Source organism: Neofelis nebulosa, chromosome 12 (assembly GCF_028018385.1).
Source record: "Neofelis nebulosa isolate mNeoNeb1 chromosome 12, mNeoNeb1.pri, whole genome shotgun sequence".
Taxonomy (NCBI): Eukaryota; Metazoa; Chordata; class Mammalia; order Carnivora; family Felidae; genus Neofelis; species Neofelis nebulosa.
Genome location: NC_080793.1, coordinates 64,533,835 through 64,559,824, shown reverse-complemented (window position 1 = coordinate 64,559,824; position 25,990 = coordinate 64,533,835). Strand labels below are relative to the sequence as shown.

Here is a 25,990-nt window from a genome sequence, read left to right as displayed (position 1 = left end):
AGGGGAAAAACCATATGAATGTAACGAATGTGGAAAAGCTTACACCTGCGTGTCACGCCTCAGAGGACATCAGAGAATTCACACAGGGGAGAAACTCAATGAATGTATTGAATGTGGTAAAATTTTTGTCTGGAAGTCCGTCCTCAGAATGCACTTAAGGAGGCATACACAGGAGAAGCCATATGAATGTAATGGATGTGGGAGAGCTTTCACCTACAAACACTACTTGAGAATACATCAGAGAACTCACACAGGGGAGAAACCCTATGAATGTGTTGAGTGTGAGAAGAGTTTTGTTCGGAAATCGGTCCTCATAGCACATCAGAGAATGCATGCAATGAAGAAATGCTGAATGTAATTAACGTGAGAAAGCTTTCATTTCCAATTTAACTTTCTAACCTTATGAGAAACCTCATTCTCAGAAATGAGTCTCAACTTAATGAAAGCATTAGAAAACTCCAAAAGGCGAGAAGTCTGATAAATGTGGTAATGTGGGAAGATTTTCAGTGGGTTGTCAGATGTAAAAAGCTAAGATGAAGAAAAATAGCTTTACTTTCAGGTTCAGTGGCTGGGCCTATGTAAATTTAAAGACATTAACAGGAAAAGAAAGTTTATTTCATAAACACATGGAGGGATCTCACAGAAATCAAATGAAAACCCGAAAGAGGTGGTCAGACCTGGAAGCTTATATACTACTTTAACAAAAGAGCAATACATTTGCAAAGAAGTGTCCAGACAAAGGAAACGGGTTTTGAGCTTTTAGTGATGGTAAATTGTGGGAAAGTAAATATATGGGAAATGAATGGAACACAAAGGTTATTTCAGTAAGGTGTGTTTATGCATATATTGGTGCTATCTCTTTTCTTTTGGGAGACGGGATGGGGAACACCTTCATAAAAAGAAATTTATGCCCTGCCTTTAGGTGGATAGGGGGAGGGCGAGAATTTTTTGCGTTTACAGTTTTTAAGTTGCTTTTGGTTCAAAATAATACATATGCCAAAGTGGCATGTTTTGGGGGGGTATATTCTGATCCCCTTCATCACATGGGAGAAACCATATAATTGTGATGGATATAGGGAAGATTTCCACCAGCAGTTGACCATCAGGGTCAGAAAACTCATGGAATTGATATGAATGTAATGAATTTAGAAATACTTTCATCCAGACAAAATATTATATTACATCAGATAATTTAAACAATATAAACAGCCCTGTAAATGTCTTGGAATGCTTTCAGCCAGAAATCATACTTTTGAGAACATCAGAGAGAACTCAGAGGTTGAAAGTGTAAAGATGATGTATGCAGGGAGATTTTTCAGCCGCAAGTCAGGGCTAAGAAAAGATAGAACTGAAAGGGGCTAAAACTTATTAAGCTAATGAACATGGATGCTCCTCAGGAAGTTCCTCACTATTCATAAGAGAACTGTCTTAATCTGTTGAGGCAGCTGTCAGAAAAATATCCTAGACTGGGTGGCATAAATAGCAAGCATTTATTTTTGCTAGTTCTAGAAACTGGAAAGGCAAAGGTCAAGGTGCTTGTAGATTTTGTTGTCTGGTGAGGATCCACTTCTTGGTTCACAGATGGCCATGTTTTGTCCTCATGAGGAGGAAGGGAGCACTTTGGGACCTTTTATAAAGGACACAAATGCTGTTCACGAGGACTTTGCTCTCATTACTACCATCTTTCAAGGGCCTCCACTTCAAAATACCAGCACATTGGGGATTAGGTTTGAACATAGGAAATTTGGAAAAACACATACATTCAGTCTAGAGCAACAGCTTACACTGGAAGGAGACTTGAAATGTACATATAGTTTTTCAGCCACCAAGTATATAGACCTTGTTGGACATTAGGAAATTCTCTGGGGGAAAGAGCCACTGGAGGTAATGAATGTAGGAAACACTGTTAATTCAACTCTCAGTAAACTTCCATTGTGGAGAAATGCAGGAAGTACTAATGTGAAAGGTTTTTTTTTTGTCAAAAGATTGAATCTCACTAAGAGAATGAAGAAAATCTAGAAGGTAATAAATGTGTGATAACTTCAGCCAAAAGCCACCTTTCTCTGGACAACAAAATGCATTGAGTGGTAGAGACCTAATAGTATATTACCCAGATGAAAAATCTTATGAAGGTAATGGATTTGGGAAATCAGTCTACAATAAATTCTATGTAGTAGAATGTGGATGCTGGTGTTAAAATAAATCCTGTCGTAGACTCTGGGTCTGGAGTTCTCTCTTGTCCAGCAAGAGAGTGGACACAGGATTAAAATGTGAGAGAGGCTAACGTCCGGGAGGAGACAACCCCAAGTAAGGGCATTTTGCTCTATTTTTATGAGGGTCAGAAGGCTTATAAGTGTGCACAGAGAAACAGTGAAACCGTGGATTAACTCAAGGACACGAGGGAAAAGAGGGTATTGAAGATATGCAGTGTTAGGGGTTTGGGTCAACACAAAACAAAGTCCTGGTGCCGGACAGATGGTTGTTCACAGCAGGCATGTGGCGCCACATCTGTTTATCTTAGCTAGCTTAGGGGATAAGACAGATAAAGTATGCTACCTCAGGGTCAATAAGGCACCTTTTTTTTTTTTTTTTTTTTTTTTTTTTTTTTTTTAGCTAATTAGCTCCTTTCTGGGCACCTTCGCCCTGCTATGGTCTATAGCCCTGTTTACCTATTTTGGTCCTTTCTTCCTGTGAAAACCACTTTCTGCTATTGTACTAAGTTGGGGGTGCTTCTGCCCTGAATACCTAAGCTTGTTTACCTAAGATTACCTAAACATTGTGGATGTTTTCATTCTGAGATTTACTGTTTCTACACCTTTCTATGTCCTATCCTGGGGGCCTTTGCCCTGTTTACCTAATCTTGTTTACCTTATCTTGGATGTGTTCATCCTGTGGCTATTTCTTTATGCCTTGTTAACCCATTGGTGCAAGCTCAGGGAATTCCTAAGCTTATTCCCCACAAAATCCCATGAAAGACATCTTCATCCTTTATATTCTGTGCCGTCTCCTGTCTCTACACTGAAGATGGAAGAGTGCTACCACGTGGAAGGAAGTGGGCTCAAGAATTGCTGTGCAGAGGGGCGCCTGGGTGGCTCAGTCAGTTAAGCATCCAACTTTGGCTCAGATCATGATCTCATGGTTGGTGAGTTTGAGCCCCACATAGGACTCTGTGCTGACAACTCAGGGTCTGGAGCATGCTTCAGATTCTGTGTTTCCCATCCCCCCCTCCCCCCCACCCATGCTCTTGCTCTTTGTCTTCAAAAAGGAATAAATGTTAAAAAAAATTTAAGAAAAATTGCCTTTGCTAGCAGTCTGACTTTTGTAAGGAAGAAAAAAACCTCTGTGTTGTTTGTAACTCACATATGCTAGACATCTCAGCTAACATGGGCTATGAATATGACCGTTTGAAAAGTGCAAGTTGGTATGTATCAGAAAAGCCATATGGGAGGAACTGGCAATATCCTGAATGACCATTAGCTATTAACCACAACTCTTGATTATTGCTAAGTAAATAATAGGATTTGTTTCCTGTTTCTTTTTGATTATATTATATACCTTTTGTAGTACTAGAAGTGTTCAGGATATCTCAGTACTTTGTACCAGGAATCACATGCTGCTGATTAGTCCCATTCATACTGATTGGATAATATGGTTAATGTAGTATATTCCTTGTTTCCACAAAACTCATTTTATCCTTTAATATCTTGTGAGATGATACATTCAGGCTATACAAATATCCTCTTAGTTTCACTCATTAAGCATTTATTTCTGATGTTGCCCAAATCAGTTATTACTATAGTTGCAAAAACATGAAATTTTTTCCCCATTATTCCTCTGCATATCATGGTATGGAAATTTTTTGTTTTTTACAATTTTTTATTTATGTCTGTATACTCAGATTCTTCATTTGGTAAATTATAATCTTTAACTCTTGTTACTGACATATTTATTTATTTTATGCTCAAATTATCTGAGATAAGGCCAGCAGAATTTCATTCAAATTAGCTCTTGTGTCCTTTGATATGTTTCTAATGTCATTTTGCTTTTTCAAACCACTCTTTTACTCCTTCTGATCATGATAATGTTTAAGCTGTCTTTGTAATAGTTTACATTATATATAGGCCAAGTCCTTTATTCATTTTATCCACCCAAATCTTAAGGTTTTCTAAAATACTTAGAATTTTAAGCCACCTTTAAACAGATTTTAGAATTCTGATTGAAATAGCATTTAATTTCATGTCAGGTACCCACGAGACATAACCAAGTCAACCAGTTGGTTTAGTTTTGTTCCTGACAAACCCAGAAACAGTCCTAATGATACGAGGTCAGGTCTTTCCTGCTTTTCCTTTTTGTGAGCACATGTCCAGAGGATGCTCCCCAACACCACTTCATGCACTAGAGAATGTTATCAGCCCTAAGCATTAATGATTCTTCATACCATATGGATCTTTTTTTAAGTTTTTTTTTTTTTAAGTGTTTATTTTTTAGAGCATGAGCAGGGGAGGTGCAGAGAGAGAGAGGGAGATACATAATTGGAAGCAGGCTCCAGTCTCTGAACTGTCAGCGGAGAGCCTGATGCAGGACTCCAACCCACAGATCATGAGATCATTACCTGAGCCAAAGTCAGACACTTAACTGACTGAGCCACCCATGCGCCCCCATATGGATCTCTTTTTTTTTTTTTTTTTTCCTGTCTCTATAAATTGTTCCAACAAATGGTACATTCACCTGGGGATCCTGGTGAGATAAAATTTTGTTTATCTGCTTTTATATCATTTTCTTAGTACTGTAGGCACATAAACCTATTTACAGGTTTTTGCACTGTTGAATGCAATGATATGCTTGAAGAGCATTCTCAGCTTTTCAGTGCTCACCCAGGTCACCATTTCCATGTGTGCCTGGTTGAATTACTACGAGTTTCCTGCCTGTTAAATTGACTGTAGGTAACCAGGACACCAGGCAACCCAGCTATATAACCCATCTAGAAGGAAGGAATCTGGGGTGTGTTGCCAAGGTAGATGGCAGCTGCTTCTTTTTCAGGCTTAGGCTCCTCTGCTAGAATCTTGAATGGGAGGCCACGGTAAGTACATCTTCAGTATAAGGTAAGTAGGTGAATTGCAAATATATATGTGAAACTACTTATATGTGGTTAGCACCAACATGCTTTAGGAAGCTCGAAACAACCATTGAAGACCTGTTCTCTGTGTGTCAGTGTGTGTTAAGGATGCAGGCAATGATGCCAAGGATCTGTTTGCAAATAAACGTGGATCCTTGGCCTAGGGTTGATGTGAATATATGCAGGCTGAAGTTCCATGAGGTTTAGCAGATACTATCTTTTGGTTGAGAGCTAAACAATGGTATCAGATGTGTAGTACTGAGAGATGTAGGCATTTGGGGCCATACATTGTTGAGGAGCACCTTGAGCATTCAGTGAAAATCATGTCTGAGGAGTTGGACTATATCCTAGAACAGCCTCAACAAACAGGTCTATGGGTCAAGTCTGGTTCGATTGCCTGTTTTTGTACAACTTACAGGCCAAGAATGGTTTTATATTATTACATAATGCAAAAAAAATTAAATGGATTTTTTTTACAGGTGAAATGATGTTAAAAATTGTTTTTTTTATTTTAAAGTTTTATTGAAAAGCATCTTAATTTGCTTATTTGGCTACTTTCTTTCACACTACAACAGCAGTTTAATAGTTGCAACATAGAGACTTTCATTGTGGCACTTGGGTTGCTTCACATTGCTGCTCAAAGTATTAGAAATCCCAGCATTGCAGTTATAACCTGGCAGCATTTTGTGTTTCACTTTAAGTGCCATATTGCAAAATTTTAAAAAGTTACTGGTGAATATCATGTCAAAATAAAAGATGAAAAATTGACTTTTAAAGTACAGTGGGATGTAGGTTTTGTTGAACTGGTTGTCAGTGCTTTTAGAAATGAAAGTAGTGACATTCTAGATGTGTTCAAAGTGTACTATGTGCATACGTAGTACATAGGCATAGGCATTATACAAAGCCCTCATCAGAATACTCCCATCTCACAGGTAAGCAATTGTCATGAAAGAAGATTTTATTTTATTTTATTTTTTTATTTATTTTTTTTTTTTTAATTTTTTTTTTTCAACATTTATTTATTTTTGGGACAGAGAGAGACAGAGCATGAACGGGGGAGGGACAGAGAGAGAGGGAGACACAGAATCGGAAACAGGCTCCAGGCTCTGAGCCATCAGCCCAGAGCCTGACGCGGGGCTCGAACTCACTGGCCGTGAGATCGTGACCTGGCTGAAGTCGGACGCTTAACCGACTGCGCCACCCAGGCGCCCCGAAAGAAGATTTTAAACAGAGCATTTCATTGCCTAATTCTCATGGTAAAGAAGAAAAAGTGGTTGCTGTTAAACCAAGTTTTCAATAGCTTGGTTATTAGCCAGGAAAGGGAAACTTCAGTAATGATGAATTAATTAGATTGTATGTGATTGCAGCAGTTGAATTTGCAAATCCAGAGAAAAGATTCTTAAGATTCTCTTTTGGTGATGATACATGCCTTAAGAGTTGAGGACAGTGGGAGCAACATTAACAGTAAAGAAACATCAGATATTTTAGGTGCCTTTCCTTGGCTGTTGGTGAACCAACAGTTGATTACCAGTACTGCTCTGTTGCTGTTTATTCAAGGTATCGATTTAACTCTGAAGAATTAACCTCTATGAACAGTCTGTGTAGAACAAAAACAGTTGAAAATATTTTAAAACAAGTTGTGAAAACACTCAACCTGAACTGGAATCTGCCAGGATGAGTAACAACTGATGGTGGTAAAAATATGTGAAGAGCAGGAAAAGGTGTAGTTGGGGAAGTTTAGAAACTGTATTCACTTCCTTTAAAAAAAAATCATGTTTATTTGGTTTTGAGAGACAGAGTGCAAGCCCGGGAGGGGCAGACAGAGAGGGAGACAGAATCTGAAGCAGGCTCCAGTCTCCGAGCTGTCAGCACAGAGCCCGTCATGGGGCTTGAACGCAACAAACCATGAGATCATAACCTGAACTGAAGTCAGACTGAGCCACTCAGGTGCCTCACCTCTTTTTTTTTTTTTTTTAAAGTTTATTTATTTTTGAGAGAGAGGGGGAAGGGCAGAGGGAGAGAGAATCCCAAGCAGGTTCTATATTACCAGTGCAGAGCCTGATGTGGTGCTCTATCCCATGTACCATGAGATCATGACCTGAGCTGAAATCCAGTCAGATGCTTAACTGAGTCACCCGGGTGCCCCAGAAACCTTATTCATTTCTATTCATCAAAAGGTACATTGCCAAAAGTATTTTAATATGTCAAGTTAATGAATTGTGTGAACAGTAAAACTTCACTTACTCTCGCGGACTTAATGAGATCCATGAATTTTTTTCAGAACTAGAAGCTGAATATTTTGACTTGAACTACCACCACAGATTGCCAATGATTTAGTAGCAGTAAATACTGTGAATTTTTTTTGAGCTCATATCCATGATTAAAATTTTTCTGAACAAGAAAAATGGCCCTTAGCACTGTTAATAGACTGTGCATATTTTTGCAAATTAGCTTTTGCCACAGACTTGATTTCTCTGGATTTAAGTTAGAAGGTAAAACAGTACTTCTGTGTGAAGTACTGTGGTAGTCATTTCAACAACGAGTCATAAATAATATCCAAACACTATATACTGTGTAGTCAACAAATAAGATCTCCATTCCCACATTTTCCAGAATCAAACTATTCTAATAGCATTTTTTTTTTTTTACTTTAATGCAAGTATGAAGAAAATTTCCTTACTTAAAAATGTATTCAGTTCTTGGGGCTCCTGGGTGGCTCAGTGGGTTAAGTGTCCAACTTTGGCTCTGGTCATGGTGTCACTGTCCGTGGGCTCAAGCCCTGCATCAGACTCTGTGCTGACAGCTGAGAGCCTGGAGCCTGCTTTGGATTCTGTGTCTCCCTCTCTCTCTGCCCCTCTCCTGCTTATGCTCTGTCTCTCTCTCTCTCTCTCAAAAATTAATAAACATTTTTAAAAAATTTATTCAGTTCTGTATATTTGAGGAACTGCTATCTAATATTGGAAGTGATTATTCTGCAATATAATAACCTCTTGAGAGGCAAATATCTAGAGAAATCTCAAACAATTCTGTAATACTTTTCCTAGTAATAAATATGCTCAGTCAAAAGCAGTACTCAGTATTTGTTTGTATGTATCTGTGTGGACAGACTGTTTTAAAGATGAAATATATAAAATCTCATTACAGATCGGCATTAAGTGAACATTTGCAATTTTGATAGAACAGTAACTTTGAACTCTAATCTTAGAATTTAATTCTCATTAGTAGACCTGTATTGCATAAAGTTGTACTTATTTTTAAACTTAGAATTTCATGACTATCAATTTTGGCTAAATTTTTTCTCATTAAGGATCTGTGTAATAGCCTTCACTTTGGCTCTTCACAATATCTAAAATATGTACTATTTGACTCCTTGCAGAAAAGAAAAATGCTCAGATGCTACCCTAGTGAAAGGAACTGAAGTCAGAATTGAGTGTTGTAGACCATAATAGAATTAATGTGTTCCAGACCACACTAGACATAATGATACAGAAGTAACAGGTCTGACAGATCCAGTTGGGTTCACTGGTAGTCAAATTGCTGGCCTGAACAAAACTCAAATGTTATATATTGGAAGTCAGCATAATCCAGTGGAGTGAGTTGAATAGTGTCTCCCCAAATTTGATGTCCATTTAGAACCTTAGTGGAAATAGAGTCTGTGGGTGTAATTAAGGTAAGGTTTGAGATGAGATTATATTGGATTAGGTTGAATCCTAAATCCTCATGAGAAACCGACCAGGACATGCCAGGACACCGAAGACAGGAAGAGAGAGGCAGTGATGTGTCTGCAAATGGAGGAGTACTGGCATCCACCAGAAGCTAGAAGAAGAAAGGAAGGATCCTATAATCTTGAGTGTGGCCCTGCTGACACCTTGATTTTTAAATTTTTGTTTTAGGCCACAAAGTTTGTGGTAATTTGTTAAAGCAGCCCTAGGAAGTTACCCCATCTACAGTCTCCATGACATATTATGTAAAGTGTTTAGCCTAAGTCAGTAATTTCCTGACATGCATGATGTGACCCAAAAAGGAGAGAAATAAGTGCTACTAAAAATGGTCTGAATTGACCCAGATGTTGTAATTACAAGACATGGATTTTGAAGCTGCTTGTCTAATATGTTTGAAGGTTCAAAGGAGAAAAATGAGGGAACAGGTGGGCACCTCGGCAGAGAAGGCAAGTATAAAAAGGAAATTCTAGAACTGAAAAAGTATGTGTAATGTTAAGCCAGGGGTGAGTTTAATAATATAGTGCAGATTATAGATGTATATCAGCGGTTATGAATTGAAAATTTGAAAGAAAATTGTTTTAAAAAATTTAAACAAGGCCTTAGTTATCTTCGGAAAATATCAACTGATCCAACATGTAACTGAGTGAAAAGGAGAGTTACAAAATATTTCATGTGACAGGCAAATTATTTGAAGAAATAGTGGTTGAATATGTGCAAAATTTGGTGAAAAATACCTTACACATTAAAGAGAATTTCAGCAAACCCAAATAAGTCTTAATAAGCAAACTATACCAGTACCCTGATAAAGATAAAATCATAAGAGATTCCAAAAAAGGTAGTAAACAGGTGTGGACAACCACATAAGTGACCACAGACAGCAGAAATGGTGGAGGCCAGAACATAAAATGACCTTTTGAAGTGATGGGGGCTCGATTCAAAATTCTATGCCATATAATTCAAAAGAGGCTGAAAGTTGAGAGTTCACTACTTGAAGACCTTGTTCTAGAAACAGCTATTTGCCTCCCAAAATCAGTGGTAAGGAGTTTGGTTGTCACAACTCAAAGTGCCTGGAATCTAGTGCAGGAAGGCCTAGGGTGCTTCTAAACCTCTTACACTGCACAGGATAGTCTGCCACTACACCCGATATAGCAGTAGTTCCGGGGTTCAGGGCTGGTCTAGAGGAATTGTCCCAGAACATGCAATGACGGTAAAACATGGAGCTTTCCACTGCCTGCTTCTAGATTTATGTTGAAATAGTGCAGGCAGCCCCCTGCCAGGAGTTAAGCTGCGCAAAATTAGAAGGGGCTTAGACCCCAGTGTTAAGTAAACATTCAGTTACTTCTATGAGGGTCTTAAGTGCTCCATGAATTACAGGAATTTTAAATGCTCAAACGGAAAAAAGGGCAATGAATAATCCTAGGAAATGCAAACTGCTCTTGGGATTTAGGTTTAGGCACCAGCTGAAGAGGAAACGGAGTCAGGATCTTGGCATTGGCTCAGAAAATGTGGTTGGATTTTTCTGATCAGTTGCACTCAAGAAATTTCTCTTTTCCCAAGATACACCCCTCCACCCCCAGAGCTCTGCCAAGTAGGAGTCAGGATGGCAGCCACTGTGGTTCTTGAAGACGAAGGGAAGGACTCCAGGTACTAGTCCTCTCCTCCGTGGCTCCCAAAGTCGGGAGATGTGGGCAGGCCTCCCTTGCACACCCTCAATGGACGGTCTTGTTACTCTCTACAGACCCCAGGAAGGAGGTGGCCCTGAAAGACACTGGCTCGTGTGCGGTGAGCGCGTTGGCACAGGAGGGACTCAAGTTCTCTCTGCCTTTGGGTCAGGCTATGACCCCCACCGAAGGGCTCAGGCCCGGGGGAGTGGGGTAGGGGTGCTTATCAAGCAGGGGTCGCGGACAGCAGGAGCTGCGGGGTGCGGGGAGGCTCTTGTAAGCGCAGCCGCAGTGGCCGCGGGCCTGCGTTTAACGGGGCGCGAGTGGAGCCGCTTGCTGGTCTGGTCACACTAGGCCGGACCGCAAACAAGCCGCGCCCCCTGGTTCTCTGCTCCAGCGGTACTGGCGTTCGACGTCCAACTCCGGAAGTCCGCTGGGCCCAGCGCGTGAAGAAGGGTCGCAGTCAGATACTCAGGGATACTAGGGGGAGACTCTGCTGTGGGCCCCGCCTCCCACACGAATGCGGTGCGCAGCGGCCAAGGCGTCAAGGGGACAGCACGGCCCGGCCTCTGAGAACTATGCCCGGCGAATACCCCGGCGGCGGGCCCTCCGCCACGACTGTCCACACGTGACCTTTTTCTCCTTAGGGGTACGATTTATGGAGGGAAGGAGCGCCGCTTCCTCCCAGGCTCCGCAGCCCCGCTCAGGCCAGGAGCCCGGGAGGCGTCTCCGTGGGCCAGCGGCGCCCCGGCCTTCGTTTGGCCCTCGGGGTCTCCGTCCCAGCACAGCGGTTGGCGCGAGTTGGGGACGGCCGCGGGCGTGACACTCGTCAGCACGAACCGCGAGCACAGCGCGAGGAGGACTTCAATCTAAGGCCCCCGAGGACAGGCCGGAACTAAGGGCTGTGCCAACTGGAGGGGCTGCGAGTCTGTGAAAGCCCCCGGGAGACTGAGCATGTATAATCCATTAAAATGAGTTCAGTTATGAGCTAAAGAGGTAGGAGATTTCATACTGCTCCTTGACCTAAAAATTCTAAATCTTGTTACTTTGACCCACACGTGTCTATATGTTATATAAACTAAAGAGAGGAACGGTGAGAAAATTGTCCGGTTGATTCCTCTCCAACATTTCCGCCCTCCCCTAATGCCTCTTCAAATAAAAACACATGCAGAGCCTTAGGGTTTTTACTGATGGATTATTGGGGCAATTCTTTGAATTGACTGTGAAATCCATTAATAGGGCCCATTAGCTTTTTTTTTTTTTTTTTTAACTTAAAGCCTTTGTTTTCAAATAATTGTAGATTCACAGGCAAAGTTAGTACAGAAAGGACCTTGTACACTTCATCCAGATTCCTTAAATGGCAACATTGTACATAATTATGGCACAGTATGAAAACCAGGAAAATGACATTGGCACAATTCTAACAGGTTACATGCTTTAGATTTCAAGTTATTACACTATGTGGGGTTTTTTTTCCATTAAAAAGTTTTTATCACTTTATTGAGATATAATTGACATATAACATGTAATTAGTTTCATGTGTACGATATAATTAAATGTATTTTTAACGTTTATTTATTTTTGAGACAGAGAGAGACAGAGCATGAACGGGGGAGGGTCAGAGAGAGAGGGAGACACAGAATCGGAAACAGGCTCCAGGCTCTGAGCTGTCAGCACAGAGCCCGATGAGGGGCTGGGGGGCTCGAACTCACGGACTGTGAGATCGTGACCTGAGCCGAAGTCAGATGCTTAACCGACTGAGCCACCCAGGCGCCCCGAATGTATATATTTTGAAGTCACATTAAGTCTAGTTAACATCACCACATAGTTACAATTATTTTCATGATGTGAACTTTCAAGGTCTACTCACAGCAACTTTCAAATGTACAGTACATTAGTACTATTAGTACTAATGTATTAGTACTAATTAGTATTACTAGACACTACACAACACTATGCAATTAATTAATTTATAATTTATTTTTACCTTATGACCCCCTTCACTCATTTTTCCTATCCCCCAACCCCAGCCTCAGGCAACCACCAATCTATTCTCTGTATCTATAAGCTTGGGTTTAAAAAAACTTTGTTTTAGATTCCATATATAAGAGACTATACTTGTTTTCCTCTGGGGTTTTTCACTTAGCATAATGCCTCTGGGTCCATCCATAGTTTTGTAAATAGCAAACTTTCTTGTTTTATGTATGAATAAAATTCCATTGTGTGTCTGTCTGCATCTGTGTATCTATATACATACCATAGTTTTTTTTGTTTGTTTCCATAGTTTCTTTATTCATCCATGGATGGACACTAAGGTTGTTTCTGTATTTTGGCTATTTTAAATAGTGCTGCAGTGAACATGGGGTTCATATACCTTTTTGAGTTAGTGCTTTGTTTTCTTTGGATAAATACACAAGAATGGAATTGCTGGATCATACAGTAGTTCTATTTTTAATTTTTTTGAGGAACTTCCAAAATGGCTGCATCAATTTACATTCCTGCCAGCAGTGCATCAAAGGTTCCCTTTTACCACTTCCTTGCCACCACTTGTTATTTTTTGTCTTTTTGATAATGCCATTCTAACAGGTGTGAAGAAGTATCTCATGGTTTTGATTTGCATTTCTCTGATGATTAATGGTGTTGAACATCTTTTCATGTATCTATTGGCCCTCTGTAAGTCTACCTTGGAAAAAATGTCTATTCAGATCTTCTACCCATTTTTAAATTGGATTATTTGGGTTTTTTTTTTTTTAATGAATTGTGTGTGATCTTTACATATTTTAGATATTAGTCCCATACTAGATATATGATTTGCAAGTATTTTCTCCCATTCAGCAGGTGTCTTTTCATTTTGTTGATGATTTTCTTTGCTGTGCAAAGCTTTTTTAGTTTAATGTAGTTCCATTTATTTATTTTTACTTTTGTTGCTTTTGCTTTTGGTGTCAGATTTAAAAAATCATTCCCAGGGAGCTTATTGTTTATGGAGTATTTGTTGTTGTTGTTGTTTTGTTTGTTTGTTTTAGGGGTTATATGGTTTCACGTCTTTAATCCATTTTGAATTAATTTTTGTGTATGGCCTAAGATAGTGGTTCAATTTCATTCTTTTGTATGTGACTGTCCAGTTTTTCTAACACCATTTAGATGAAAGACTCTGCTGTACACTCTCATTGTATATTCTTGTCTCTGTTGTTGTAAATTAATTGACCACATATACATGGGTTTACTTCTGTGTTCTCTATTCTTTCCCATAGATCTATACATCAGTTTTTATGCCAACACTATACTGCTTTAATTACCTTAGCTTTGTAATATAGTTTGAAATCTGGAAGTGTGATACCTCCAGGTTTGTTCCTCTTTCTCAAAATTGCTTTGGCTTTTGGGACCTCTTTTGTTTTCATACAAATTTAGGATCATTCTAATTTTGTAAAATGTGGCGTTGGAGTTTTTATAGGGTTTATAATAAATCTATAGATTGTTTTGGTATTGACATTTTAACAATATTGATTCTTCCAATTCATGAGCACAGAATATCTTTCTATTTATTTGTGTCTTTAATTTCTTTCATTAATGTCTTATAGTTTTCAATGTACATGACTTTCACCTTCTTCATTAAATTGATTCCTAGGATCTCGCGGTCCGTGAGTTCGAGCCCCGCGTCGGGCTCTGGGCTGATGGCTCGGAGCCTGGAGCCTGTTTCCGATTCTGTGTCTCCCTCTCTCTGTGCCCCTCCCCCGTTCATGCTCTGTCTCTCTCTGTCCCAAAAATAAATAAAAAACGTTGAAAAAAAAAATTAAAAAAAAAATTGATTCCTAGGTTTTTAAATTCTTTTTGATGCAATTGTATATGGAATTATTTTCTTAATTTTTCTGGTAGTTTGTTATTAGTTTTATGTATTGATTTTATGTACTGTAACTTTACTGAATTTTAATATTAGTTCTGTTAAAGAAGAGACAACAGACCCAAAATGGAGATATTTGTGCTAAGCCCCATGTCACCAAACCAACACTTAATACCTAAGTTACTTACGGTTTCAGCATCTCCCAGGAAAGGAATCTTAAACCAGTTAATTTAGAATTCCCAGGTCAGCACTAGTGAGGTAATTTGACTGAGAGACCCTTGCAGTCCTCTAAAGGAAAGTGATAGACCCTCCCTGTCCCCTAAAGGAAAGTCATCAAAACCAATCTGCTTTTGTTAGTATAACTTACTTGTCCTGATCCTTTCTGCCTATAAAAGTCTCATTTTGTACAGTTCCTCAGAGCTCTTTTTGTCTGGTATGTGGGATGCTGTCTGATTCATGAATCAGTGAATAAAGCCAATAAGATCTTTAAAATTAACTCACTTGAATTTTTTGAAATAGTTTTAAGGGTTTTTGTTGTTGGAACTTTTAGATTTTTCTACATATAGTATGTCATTTACAAATAGTGACATTTTTACTTCTAGTTTGAACGCTTTGTTTCTCTGTCTTGTCTAATTGCTGTGGCTAGGACTTCAACAGTTAGTTGAATACAAGTGGTGAGAGATGGCATCCTTTTCTTGTTCTTATTTTAGAGGGAAAATTTTCAGCTTTTCACTATTGAGTATTATGTTAGCTGTGAGACTGACATGTATGGCCATTTTTATCTTGTGGTATATTTGCTCTATACCCACTTGGTTGAGAGTTTCTATCATAAATGGATGTTGTGTTTTGTCACAAGTGTTATCTACATCTGTTGAGATTATCATATGATATTTATCCTTAATTTTGTTAATGTGGTTTATCACATTGATTTGTGGATGTTGAACCATCCTTGCCTCCCTGGAGTAAATCCTACTTAATCATGGTGTATAATCTTTTTAATGTATTGCTGAATTCACTTTGCTAATGTTTTGTTGAGGATTTTTGCGTGTAGTTTCATCAGGGATATTGGTTTATGATTTTCCTATGGCATCTTTGGTTTTGGTATCAGGGTAATGCTGGTATCATAAAATGAGTTTGAAAGAGCTCCTGCCTCTTTTATTTTTTGGAAGAGTTTGAGAAGGATTGGTATTATTTCTTCTTTAAATGTTTGGTAGAATTCACCAGTGAAGCCACTTGGTCCTGGATTTGTGTTTGTTAGGAAATTTCTTTTTTCTTTCTTTCTTTCTTTCTTTCTTTCTTTCTTTCTTTCTTTCTTTCTTTCTTTCTTTCTTTCTTTCTTTCTTTCTTTCTTTCTTTCTTTCTTTCTTTCTTCCTTTCTTCCTTCCTTCCTTCCTTCCTTCCTTCCTTCCTTCCTTCCTTCCTTCCTTCCTTCCTTCCTTCCTTCCTTCCTTTTGCTCTTTCGCTCTTTCTCTCTCTCTCTCTCTCTTTCTTTTTTAAAGTATACTCTAACCCCAACATGGGGGGTGGGCAGTGATCAAGAATTGTATGCTCAACTACCTGAGCCAGCCAGTGCCCTTGTTGGGAGGTTTTTTATTACTGATTCAATCTCCTTAATCGGTCTGTTCATTTCATCATGATTCAGTCTTGGTAGGTTATATATTTCTAGAAATATATTCATTTCTTCTAGGTTGTCCAATTTATTTGTGTATAATTATTCAAGGTAGTCTCTTAATGACCCTTTGTATTTCTGTTTTTATCAGTTGTAATGTCTCCTCTTTCATTTCTGATTTTATATGTTTGAGTCTTCATTTTTCATGGTGAGTCTCACTAAAGGCTTGTCAATTTTATCTTATCAGTTTTATCACATATTTAGATTCATGTAACTACTACCACAGTCAAGATACAGCACTCTTTCATTAGGTTTCCATCTCTATAATTTTGTCATTTCTTATAAATAGAATCGTATAGTGAATAACGTTTTCAGACTGGCTTCTTTCAGCGTAATTCCCCTGAGATTCATCAAAGTTATATTTAGTAATAGTTTATTCTTTATTGTTGGTTATTACCCAATAACACATAATATGAACATACCACAGTTTGTTTATACATTTACCCACTGAAGGACATTTGAGTTTCTACTTTTTAATTATAACAAATAAATGATCACATTTATTATAAACAATGTGTACAGGTTTTTATGTGAACATGGTTTTATTTCTCTAGGATAAATTTCCAGTTGCAAGATTGCTTGGTTGCATGCTAACTGTTTAATTTTGTAAGAAGCTGCAAAAGTATTTTTCAGAGAGGCTGTAACATTTTTTTTTCATTTCTATCACTAATATATAACAGATCTAATTGTTGTGTATCCACATTAGCATTTGTTATTGGAAATATTTTATTTTAATTATTTAAAGCTTATTTACTTATTTTGAGAGAGACAGAGAGAGAGAGAGAGAGAGAGAGAGAGAGAGAGAGAGATTGAGCAGGGCAAGGGGCAGAGAGAGAGGGAGAGAGGATCCCAAGCAGGCTCTGCACCATCATCACAGAGCCTGATACAGGGCTCACCTGAGCTGAAAACAAGAGCCAGTCACTTAACCTACTGAGCCACTGAGGTGCCCTAATTATTGGAAATATTTTAAAGTTTAGTCATCTAATAAGTACCTCAATGTGGTGTTAATTTGTAGTTCCCTAATTTCGAATGATTTCTCCAATATATTATTTGTTTATTTGCCATTGTGTCTCTTCCTGGGTCTTCATTTATGGAGGTGACTGAGTGATGACATAGAGAGGTCATTGCCATTGAAAGAAAATTTTAATATTACCCACAGTTCTGTTCGAAATGAGAGGCACAGCACACCATGCAGGGCCATGCGAGGAATGGCAGGTTTGGTAAGGTCACAGAAGACAGAAGCAAAGGGAAAAAGCCAAGGTCAGAGCCTGTATTGGGGTTTCTGTGGGAAAGTCAAGGCTGGGCAGAGTAAATAGTTTAGCATTAATTTGAGTAATTCCAGTGGTCTTTATAGGAGTGGTTCCAATTTACCAAGTACTCAGCCCTGGGATTATTAAAGTTGAAGAATAATGCCTCCTGGGGTGTACTGGCCAGATGGAGATACAGCTCTGGATAGTTTTGCATAGCAGCTGAGTTGTTGGCTATCTCTGAAGAATTGGCTAGCCCTTGGAGGGGACAATCTCTCCAGCCAGAAAAGATATTTAAGATGTCAAAACATAATATACAGAAAATTAAAAATTAACACACATTGGCATGTTCTCATTGGTAAAGTTGCTGTTCATGCCTTTTGCCCACTTTCTAATTGGTTTTGTTACTATTTAAATCCTTCTTTGTATAGTTGTGATACAAGTTGTATAAATGGTTTGCAAATGTTTTCACTCAGTCTGTGGCTTATATTTTCATTCTCTTGCCATTGCCTTTCACAGAGTAAATGTTTTATTTTGATGTTCAACTTCTCAGTTTTGTCTTATTGATCATGATTTTGTTGTCATGACTAAGAACTTTTTGCATAACTCTAGTTAGAATATTTCCCATATTTCCTCCTACAATTTTGTATTTTCACATTTCATATTGAAATTGTGTGTGTACCGCATATATTATATAATTTTTTGTGTTGATCTCCTAACCCGCAACTTCAATTGATTTATTCTAGGAAGTGTGTGTGTGTGTGTGTGTGTGTGTCCCTTGAGATTTTGTACATTTATAGACAATTATGTCATATGTAATTATGTATTCACTAATATTTTCCTTTTCTTATTTATATGCCATTTATTTATTTTTTTCTTACCTTGTTGTGCTCGCTAGCCTTCCAGTACTATGTTGAATAAGAGTGATGAAAGTGGACATCTTGGCCTTTGTCCTAATTTTATGAGGAAGCATTCAGTCTTTCATGATTAAGTATAATGTTAATTATATTTTTTCAATAGATATCTTTATCAGGTTGGTGACATTCTCTATTCCTAGCTTGCTGAGATTTTTCTTTTTAATTATAAAATGGCATTGAGTTTTGTCAAATGATTTTTTTGCATTGATGTGATGTCATGTCATGTCGTTTTTCTTTTAAGCTAAGTACAGTGGATTACATTAATTTATTTTCAAATTTTGAATGAGCCTGTCATTACTGTCATAAACTTCACTTTGATGTGATGTATATTTGTTTATATATATTACTAGATTTGATTTGCCACTATGTTTTTGAGAACTTTTGAATATAAATTTATGAGTGATATAAATCTTTAATTTTTTTTAATGTTTATTTTTGAGAGAAAGAGAGAGAGAGACAAAGCATGAGCAGGGGAGGGGTAGAGGAGAGGGAGACACAGAATCCAAAGCAGGCTCCAGGCTCTGAGCTGTCAGCACAGAGCCCAACGTGGGGCTCGAACCCATGAACCATGAGATCATGACCTGAGCTGAAGATGGTTGTATAACCAACTGAGCTACCCAGGCACCCCATAAATCCTTACTCTTTGAATTATTATCTTTGTTGTGTTTTCATGTAAGTAATACTGGACTCATAAAATGTGTTGCGTTTCTATTCTATTTTCTGGAAGAGTTTGTGTAGAATTGTTGTTAATTCATTGAGTATAGAATTCTCCACTGCAATCAACTGGGCTTGAGCATTTCTTTTCTGAAATGCTTTTTACTATGAATTCTACTTATTTAATAGTTATAGAAAAGTTTAGGTTATCTGTTTTATCTTGAGTGACATTTGGTAATTTTTGGCTTTGATGGAATGACCTAATTTCAGTTTCACCTAAGTTGTCAAATTAACATGCAGAGAATTGTTTCTGGTGTTTCCTGACTATCCTTTAATAATCCTGACTATCCTTGAGTATCTGTGTGTAGTGATATCTTTTTCATTCCTGAATTTGGTATTTTGTATTTTTTTCAGTCATAGTAAAGTTTTTTTCAATTTTAGTTTTTCTTTTTTTGAAAAATTGTTTAATGTTTATTTTTTGAGAGAGAGAGAGAGAGAGAGAGAGAGCAGGAGAGGGTCAGAGAGAGGGAGACACAGAATCGGAAGCAGGCTCCAGGCTCTGAGTTGTCAGCACAGAGCTCATCATGGGGCTCCAACTCACCAACTGAGCCGTGAAATCATGACCTGAGCCGAAGTTGGACACTCAACTGACTGAGCCACCCAGGCACCTCTGATCTTTTCTTTTTTAAAGTTTACTTATTTTGAGAGAGACAGAGAGAGGGAGAGAGAGAAAGAGAGAAAGCGAGTGTGAGCAGGGGAAGAGCAGAGACAGGGAGAGAGAGAATCCCAAGTAGGCTCTGGCTGTCAGTGCAGAGCCCTATGTGGAGGTTGATCCCATGAAGCATGAGATCATGGCCTGAGCCCAAATCAAGGGTCAGACGCTCAAGTGACTGAGCCACCCAGGCACCCCTCAATTTTATTGATTTTGTCAAAGGATCAACTTTAGTTTTCATGGTTTTTTTTCCCTATCATTTTTCTATTTTCAGTATCATTTAATCTTGCTCTTATGTCTTTGCTTCTACTTGGCTTTGGATTTTTTATTCTGTTTTTCTGTTTATTTTCTGGGATAAAAGTTTACACTATTGATTTAAACCTTTTTTTTTAAATTCAAGTATAATTAACCTACAGTGTTATATTAGTTTCATATGTACAATAATGATTCAACAATTCCATACATTACTCAGTGCTCATCACGATAAATGTATTCTTAATCCTCTTCACCTATATCATCCACCCCCCACCCTCTTCTTTTCTAATGTAAACATTCAGTGGTATAAATTTTCCACTCAACACTGTTTTAGCTCCAAGGCACATTTCACCCATTTTGTCATTCCCCCCATTCCTCCTCTGGCAATCATCAGTTCATTCTTTGTGTTTACAGGTCTGTTTCTGTTTTTGTTGGTTTGTTCATTTCTTTTGTTTTTCAGATTCCACATGTAAGTGAAATCAAATGGCATGTGTTTTTCTCTGTCTGACATATTACACTTAGCATAATACCCTCTAGGTCCATTCATATTGTTGTAAATGGCAAGATCTCACCTTTTTTTTATGACTAATATTCGTGTGTGTGTGTGTGTGTGTGTGTGTGTGTGTGTGTGTGTGACGTGTTCTTTGTCCATTCATCTATGGATGTTGCTTCTGTTCTACCTTGGCTATTATAAATAGAGCTAAAATAAACATAGGGGTGCATGTATCTTTTTGAATTAGTAGTTTTATTTTCTTTGGGAAAATAAATACCTAGTGGTGGAATTACTAGATTGTACAGTAATTCTATCTTTAATTTGTTTTTAACTTTATTTATTTATTTATTTATTTATTTATTTATTTAGGGAGTGGGGGAATAGAGAGAGAGGGAGACAGAATACCAAGCAGGCCTTATGCTTTCAGTGCAGAGATCCTTACCTGAGCTGAAATCAAGAGTTGGACACTCAACTGACTGAGCCACTCAGGCTCAGATTTTTGAGGAATCTCCATACTCTTTTCTACAATGGCTGCACCAATATATGTTCCCAGCAACAAGGCATGAGGGTTCCTTTCTATTCACATTCTTGCCAACCCTTGTTATTGTCATTTTGATTCTAGCTATTCCGTTCTGACAGGTGTAAGATGGTATCTCATGGTTTTGATTCGTATTTCCCTCATGATGGTGATGTTGAACATCTTTCATGTTTCTTGGCTTTCTGTATATCTTCTTTGAAAAAATGTATATTCAGGTCCTTTGCCCATTGTTTAATCAGATGATGATGATGCTTATGTTGAGTTATATAAGTTCTTTACATACTGTATATATTAACCCATTATTGAATGTATCATTAGCGAATATTCTCTCCCATTCAGTAGGTTGCCCTCTTGCCTTGTTGAGGTTTTCCTTCGCTGTGCAAAAGCTTTTTCATTTTGGTGTAGTATAAATAGTTACTTTTGCTGGTCTTTCCTTTGCCTGAGGAGACATATCTAGAAAAATGTTTCAAAGGCTAATGTCAAAGAGATTACTGCCTATGTTTTCTTCCAAGGTAAAAATCTTTTTTTTTTCAACGTTTTTTTTTTTTTTTTTTAATTTATTTTTGGGACAGAGAGAGACAGAGCATGAACGGGGGAGGGGCAGAGAGAGAGGGAGACACAGAATCGGAAACAGGCTCCAGGCTCCGAGCCATCAGCCCAGAGCCCGACGCGGGGCTCGAACTCACGGACCGCGAGATCGTGACCTGGCTGAAGTCGGACGCTTAACCGACTGTGCCACCCAGGCGCCCCCAAGGTAAAAATCTTGACAAGTGTTTTTTTTTTTCCTTTCATTAAGCTTAAATAACTTTTTCTTTCCCTTTGTAAGTTCCTCTTTGTCCTAAGGAATATTTAGAAGGGTTTAATTTCCACATTTTTCTTATCCATTGCTCATTTCTAGTTTGATTACACTCAGAGGATATAGTTTGCATGATGTCAGTTTTTAAAATTTTACAATTTAGGGGCGTCTGGGTGGCTCAGTCGGTTGAGCGTCTGACTTCAGCTCAGGTCATGATCTCATGGGTTCGTGAGTTCGGCCCCGCATCAGGCTCTGTGCTGACAGCTTAGAGCCTGGAGCCTGCTTCAGATTTTGTGTCTCCCTCTCTCTCTGCCCCTCCCCTGCTCATGCTCTGTCTTTCTGTGTCTCAAAAATAAATAAAAAACATTAAAAAAATTTAAAATTTTACAACTTATTTTATGTCATAGTATATGATCTATAGAATGTTTAATTGGTTCTTAAAATGTGTATTCTGTTGCTGGGTGGAATGTTCTATAAATGCAAATTGTATCCAGTTGGTTGAGGTCTTATTTTTTTTTATTATGAAATTTATGTCAAATTGGTTTCCATACAACACCCAGTGCTCATCCCAACAGGTGCCCTCAATACCCATCACCCACCCACCCCTCCCTCCCACCCCCCATCAACCCTCAGTTTGTTCTCACTTTTTAGGAGTCTCTTATGTTTTGGCTCTCTCCCTCTCTAACCATTTTTTTCTTCCCCTCCCCCATGGTCTTCTGTTAAGTTTCTCAGGATCCACATAGAGTGAAAACATATGGAGTCTGTCCTTCTCTGTATGACTTATTTCACTTAGCATAACACTCTCCAGTTCCATCCATGTTGCTACAAAAGGCCATATTTCATTCTTTCTCATTGCCACAAAGTATTCCATTGTGTATATAAACCACAATTTCTTTATGCATTCATCAGTTGATGGACATTTAGGCTCTTTCCATAATTTAGCTATTGTTGAGAGTGCTGCTATAAACATTGGGGTACAAGTGCCCCTATGTATCAGTACTCCTGTATCCCTTGGGTAAATTCCTAGCAGTGCTATGGCTGGGTCATAGGGTCGGTCTATTTTTAATTTTTTGAGGAACCTCCACACTGTTTTCCAGAGCAGCTGCACCAGTTTGCATTCCCACCAACAGTACAAGAGGGTTCCCGTTTCTCCACATCCTCTCCAGCATCTATAGTCTCCTGTTTTGTTTGTTTTAGCCACTCTGGCGTGAGGTGATATCTGAGTGTGGTTTTGATTTGTATTTCCCTGATGAGGAGCGACATTGAGCATCTTTTCATGTGCCTGTTGGCCATCCGGATGTCTTCTTTAGAGAAGTGTCTATTCATGTTTTCTGCCCATTTCTTCACTGGATTATTTGTTTTTTGGGTGTGGAGTTTGGTGAGCTCTTTATACATTTTGGATACTAGCCATTTGTCTGATATGTCGTTTGCAAATATCTTTTCCCATTCTGTTGGTTGCCTGTTAGTTTTGTTGATTGTTTCCTTGGAAGTGCAGAAGTCTTTTATCTTCTTGAGGTCCCGATAGTTCATTTTTGCTTTTAATTGCCTTGCCTTTGGGGATGTGTCAAGTAAGAAATTGCTGCGGCTGAGGTCGGAGAGGTTTTTCCCTGCTGTCTCCTCTAGGGTTTTGATGGTTTCCTGTCTCACATTTAGGTCCTTTATCCATTTTGAGTTTATTTTTGTGAATGGTGTAAGAAAGTGGTCTAGTTTCATCCTTCTGCATGTTCTCCCAGCACCATTTGTTAAAGAGACTGTCTTTTTTCCACTGGATATTCTTTCCTGTTTTGTCAAAGATGAGTTGGCCATACTTTTGTGGGTCTAGTTCTGGGGTTTCTATTCTATTCCATTGGTCTATGTGTCTGTTTTTGTGCCAATACCATGCTGTCTTGATGATTACAGCTTTGTAGTAGAGGCTAAAGCCTGGGATTGTGATGCCTCCTGCTTTGGTCTTCTTCTTCAATATTACTTTGGCTATTCAGGGTCTTTTGTGGTTCTATACAAATTTTAGGATTGCTTGTTCTAGCTTTGAGAAGAATGCTGGTGCAATTTTGATTGGGATTGCATTGAATGTGTAGATAGCTTTGGGTAGTATTCACATTTTAACAATATTTATTCTTCCAATCCATGAGCACGGAATGTCTTTCCATTTCTTTATATCTTCTTCAGTTTCCTTCATAAGCTTTCTATAGTTTTCAGCATACAGATCTTTTACATCTTTGGTCAGGTTTATTCCTAGGTATTTTATGCTTCTTGGTGCAATTGTGAATGGGATCAGTTTCTTTATTTGTCTTCCTGTTGCTTCATTATTAGTGTATAAGAATGCAACTGCTTTCTGTACATTGATTTTGTATCCTGTGACTTTGCTGAATTCATGTATCAGTTCTAGTAGACTTTTGGTGGGTCTATCGGATTTTCCATGTATAATATCATGTCATCTGCAAAATGAAAGCTTGACTTCATCTTTGCCAATTTTGACGCCTTTGATTTTTCTTTTGTTGTCTGATTGCTGATGCTAGAACTTCCAACACTATGTTAAACAACAGTGGTGAGAGTGGACATCCCTGTCGTGTTCCTGATCTCAGGGAGAAAGCTCTCAGTTTTTCCCCATTGAGGATGATATTAGCTGTGGGCTTTTCATAAATGGCTTTTATGATGTTTAAGTATGTTCCTTCTATCCCGACTTTCTCGAGGGTTTTTATTAAGAAAGGATGCTGAATTTTGTCAAATGCTTTTTCTGCATCAATTGACAGGATCATGTGATTCTTATCTTTTCTTTTATTACTGTGATGTATCACACTGATTGATTTGTGAATGTTGAACCAGCCCTGCATCCCAGGAATGAATCCCACTTGATCATGGTGAATAATTCTTTTTATATGCTTTTGAATTCGATTTGCTAGTATCTTATTGAGAACTTTTGCATCCATATTCATCAGGGATATTGGCCTGTAGTTCTCTTTTTTTACTGGGTCTCTGTCTGGTTTAGGAATCAAAGTAATACTGGCTTCATAGAATGAGTCTGGAAGTTTTCCTTCCCTTTCTATTTTTTGGAATAGCTTGAGAAGGATAGGTATTATCTCTGCTTTAAATGTCCGGTAGAATTCCCCTGGGAAGCCATGTGGTCCTGGACTCTTATTTGTTGGGAGATTTTTGATAACTGATTCAATTTCTTCGCTGGTTATGGGTCTGTTCAAGCTTTCTATTTCCTCCTGTTAGAGTTTTGGAAGTGTGTGGGTGTTTAGGAATTTGTCCATTTCTTCCAGGTTGTCCAGTTTGTTGGCATATAATTTTTCATAGTATTCCCTGATAATTGCTTGTATTTCTGAAGTGTTGGTTGTAATAATTCCATTTTCATTCATGATTTTATCTATTTGGGTCATCCCCCTTTTCTTTTTGAGAAGCCTGGCTAGAGGTTTATCAATTTTGTTTATTTTTTCAAAAAAACAACTCTTGGTTTCATTGATCTGCTCTATAGGTTTTTTAGATTCTATATTGTTTATTTCTGCTCTGATCTTTATTATTTCTCTTCTTCTGCTGGATTTGGGATGTCTTTGCTGTTCTGCTTCTATTTCCTTTAGGTGTGCTGTTAGATTTTGTATTTGGGATTTTTCTTGTTTCTTGAGATAGGCCTGGATTGCAATGTATTTTCCTCTCAGGACTGCCTTCACTGCATCCCAAAGCGTTTGGATTGTTTTATTTTCATTTTCATTTGTTTCCATATATTTTTTAATTTCTTCTCTAATTGTCTGGTTGACCCACTCATTCTTTAGTAGGGTGTCCTTTAACCTCCATGCTTTTGGAGGTTTTCCAGACTTTTCTTGTGGTTGATTTCAAGCTTCATTGCATTGTGGTCTGAAAGTATGCATGGTATGATCTCAATTCTTGTATACTTATGAACGGCTCTCTTGTGACTCAGTATGTGATCTGTGTTGGAGAAGGTTCCATGTGCACTCTAGAAGAAAGTATATTCTGTTGCTTTGGGATGCAGAGTTCTTTTTTTTTTTTTTTTAATTTTTTTTTCAACGTTTTTTATTTATTTTTGGGACAGAGAGAGACAGAGCATGAACGGGGGAGGGGCAGAGAGAGAGGGAGACACAGAATCGGAAACAGGCTCCAGGCTCCGAGCCGTCAGCCCAGAGCCTGACGCGGGGCTCGAACTCACGGACCGCGAGATCGTGACCTGGCTGAAGTCGGACGCTTAACCGACTGCGCCACCCAGGCGCCCCTACAGAGTTCTAAATATATCTGTCAAGTCCATCTGATCCAGTGTATCATTCAGGGCCCTTGTTTTTTTATTGATCCTGTGTCTAGGTGATCTATCCAATGTTGTAAGTGGAGTATTAAAGTCCCCTGCAATTACCACATTCTTATC

General features: G+C 38.5%; 1 protein-coding gene and 1 long non-coding RNA gene across 2 annotated transcripts in view; both read left to right on the top strand.

Moving 5' to 3' along the window:
- The window catches only part of LOC131491926 (zinc finger protein 658B-like), a 44,020-nt gene extending 41,837 nt beyond the window's left edge, over nt 1-2,183 (top strand). The window contains 1 exon segment of the mRNA XM_058695447.1: nt 1-2,183. Within this exon segment, the coding sequence (XP_058551430.1) occupies nt 1-352 (352 nt within the window). The 3' untranslated portion in view covers nt 353-2,183.
- Nucleotides 2,184-17,615: 15,432 nt separating this feature from the next.
- On the top strand, nt 17,616-22,115 carry LOC131491928 (uncharacterized). Its single transcript, XR_009251726.1, has 2 exons — nt 17,616-21,334; nt 21,577-22,115. It is a non-coding gene; the product is annotated as an uncharacterized LOC131491928 (long non-coding RNA).
- The last annotated feature ends 3,875 nt before the right edge of the window (nt 22,116-25,990 follow it).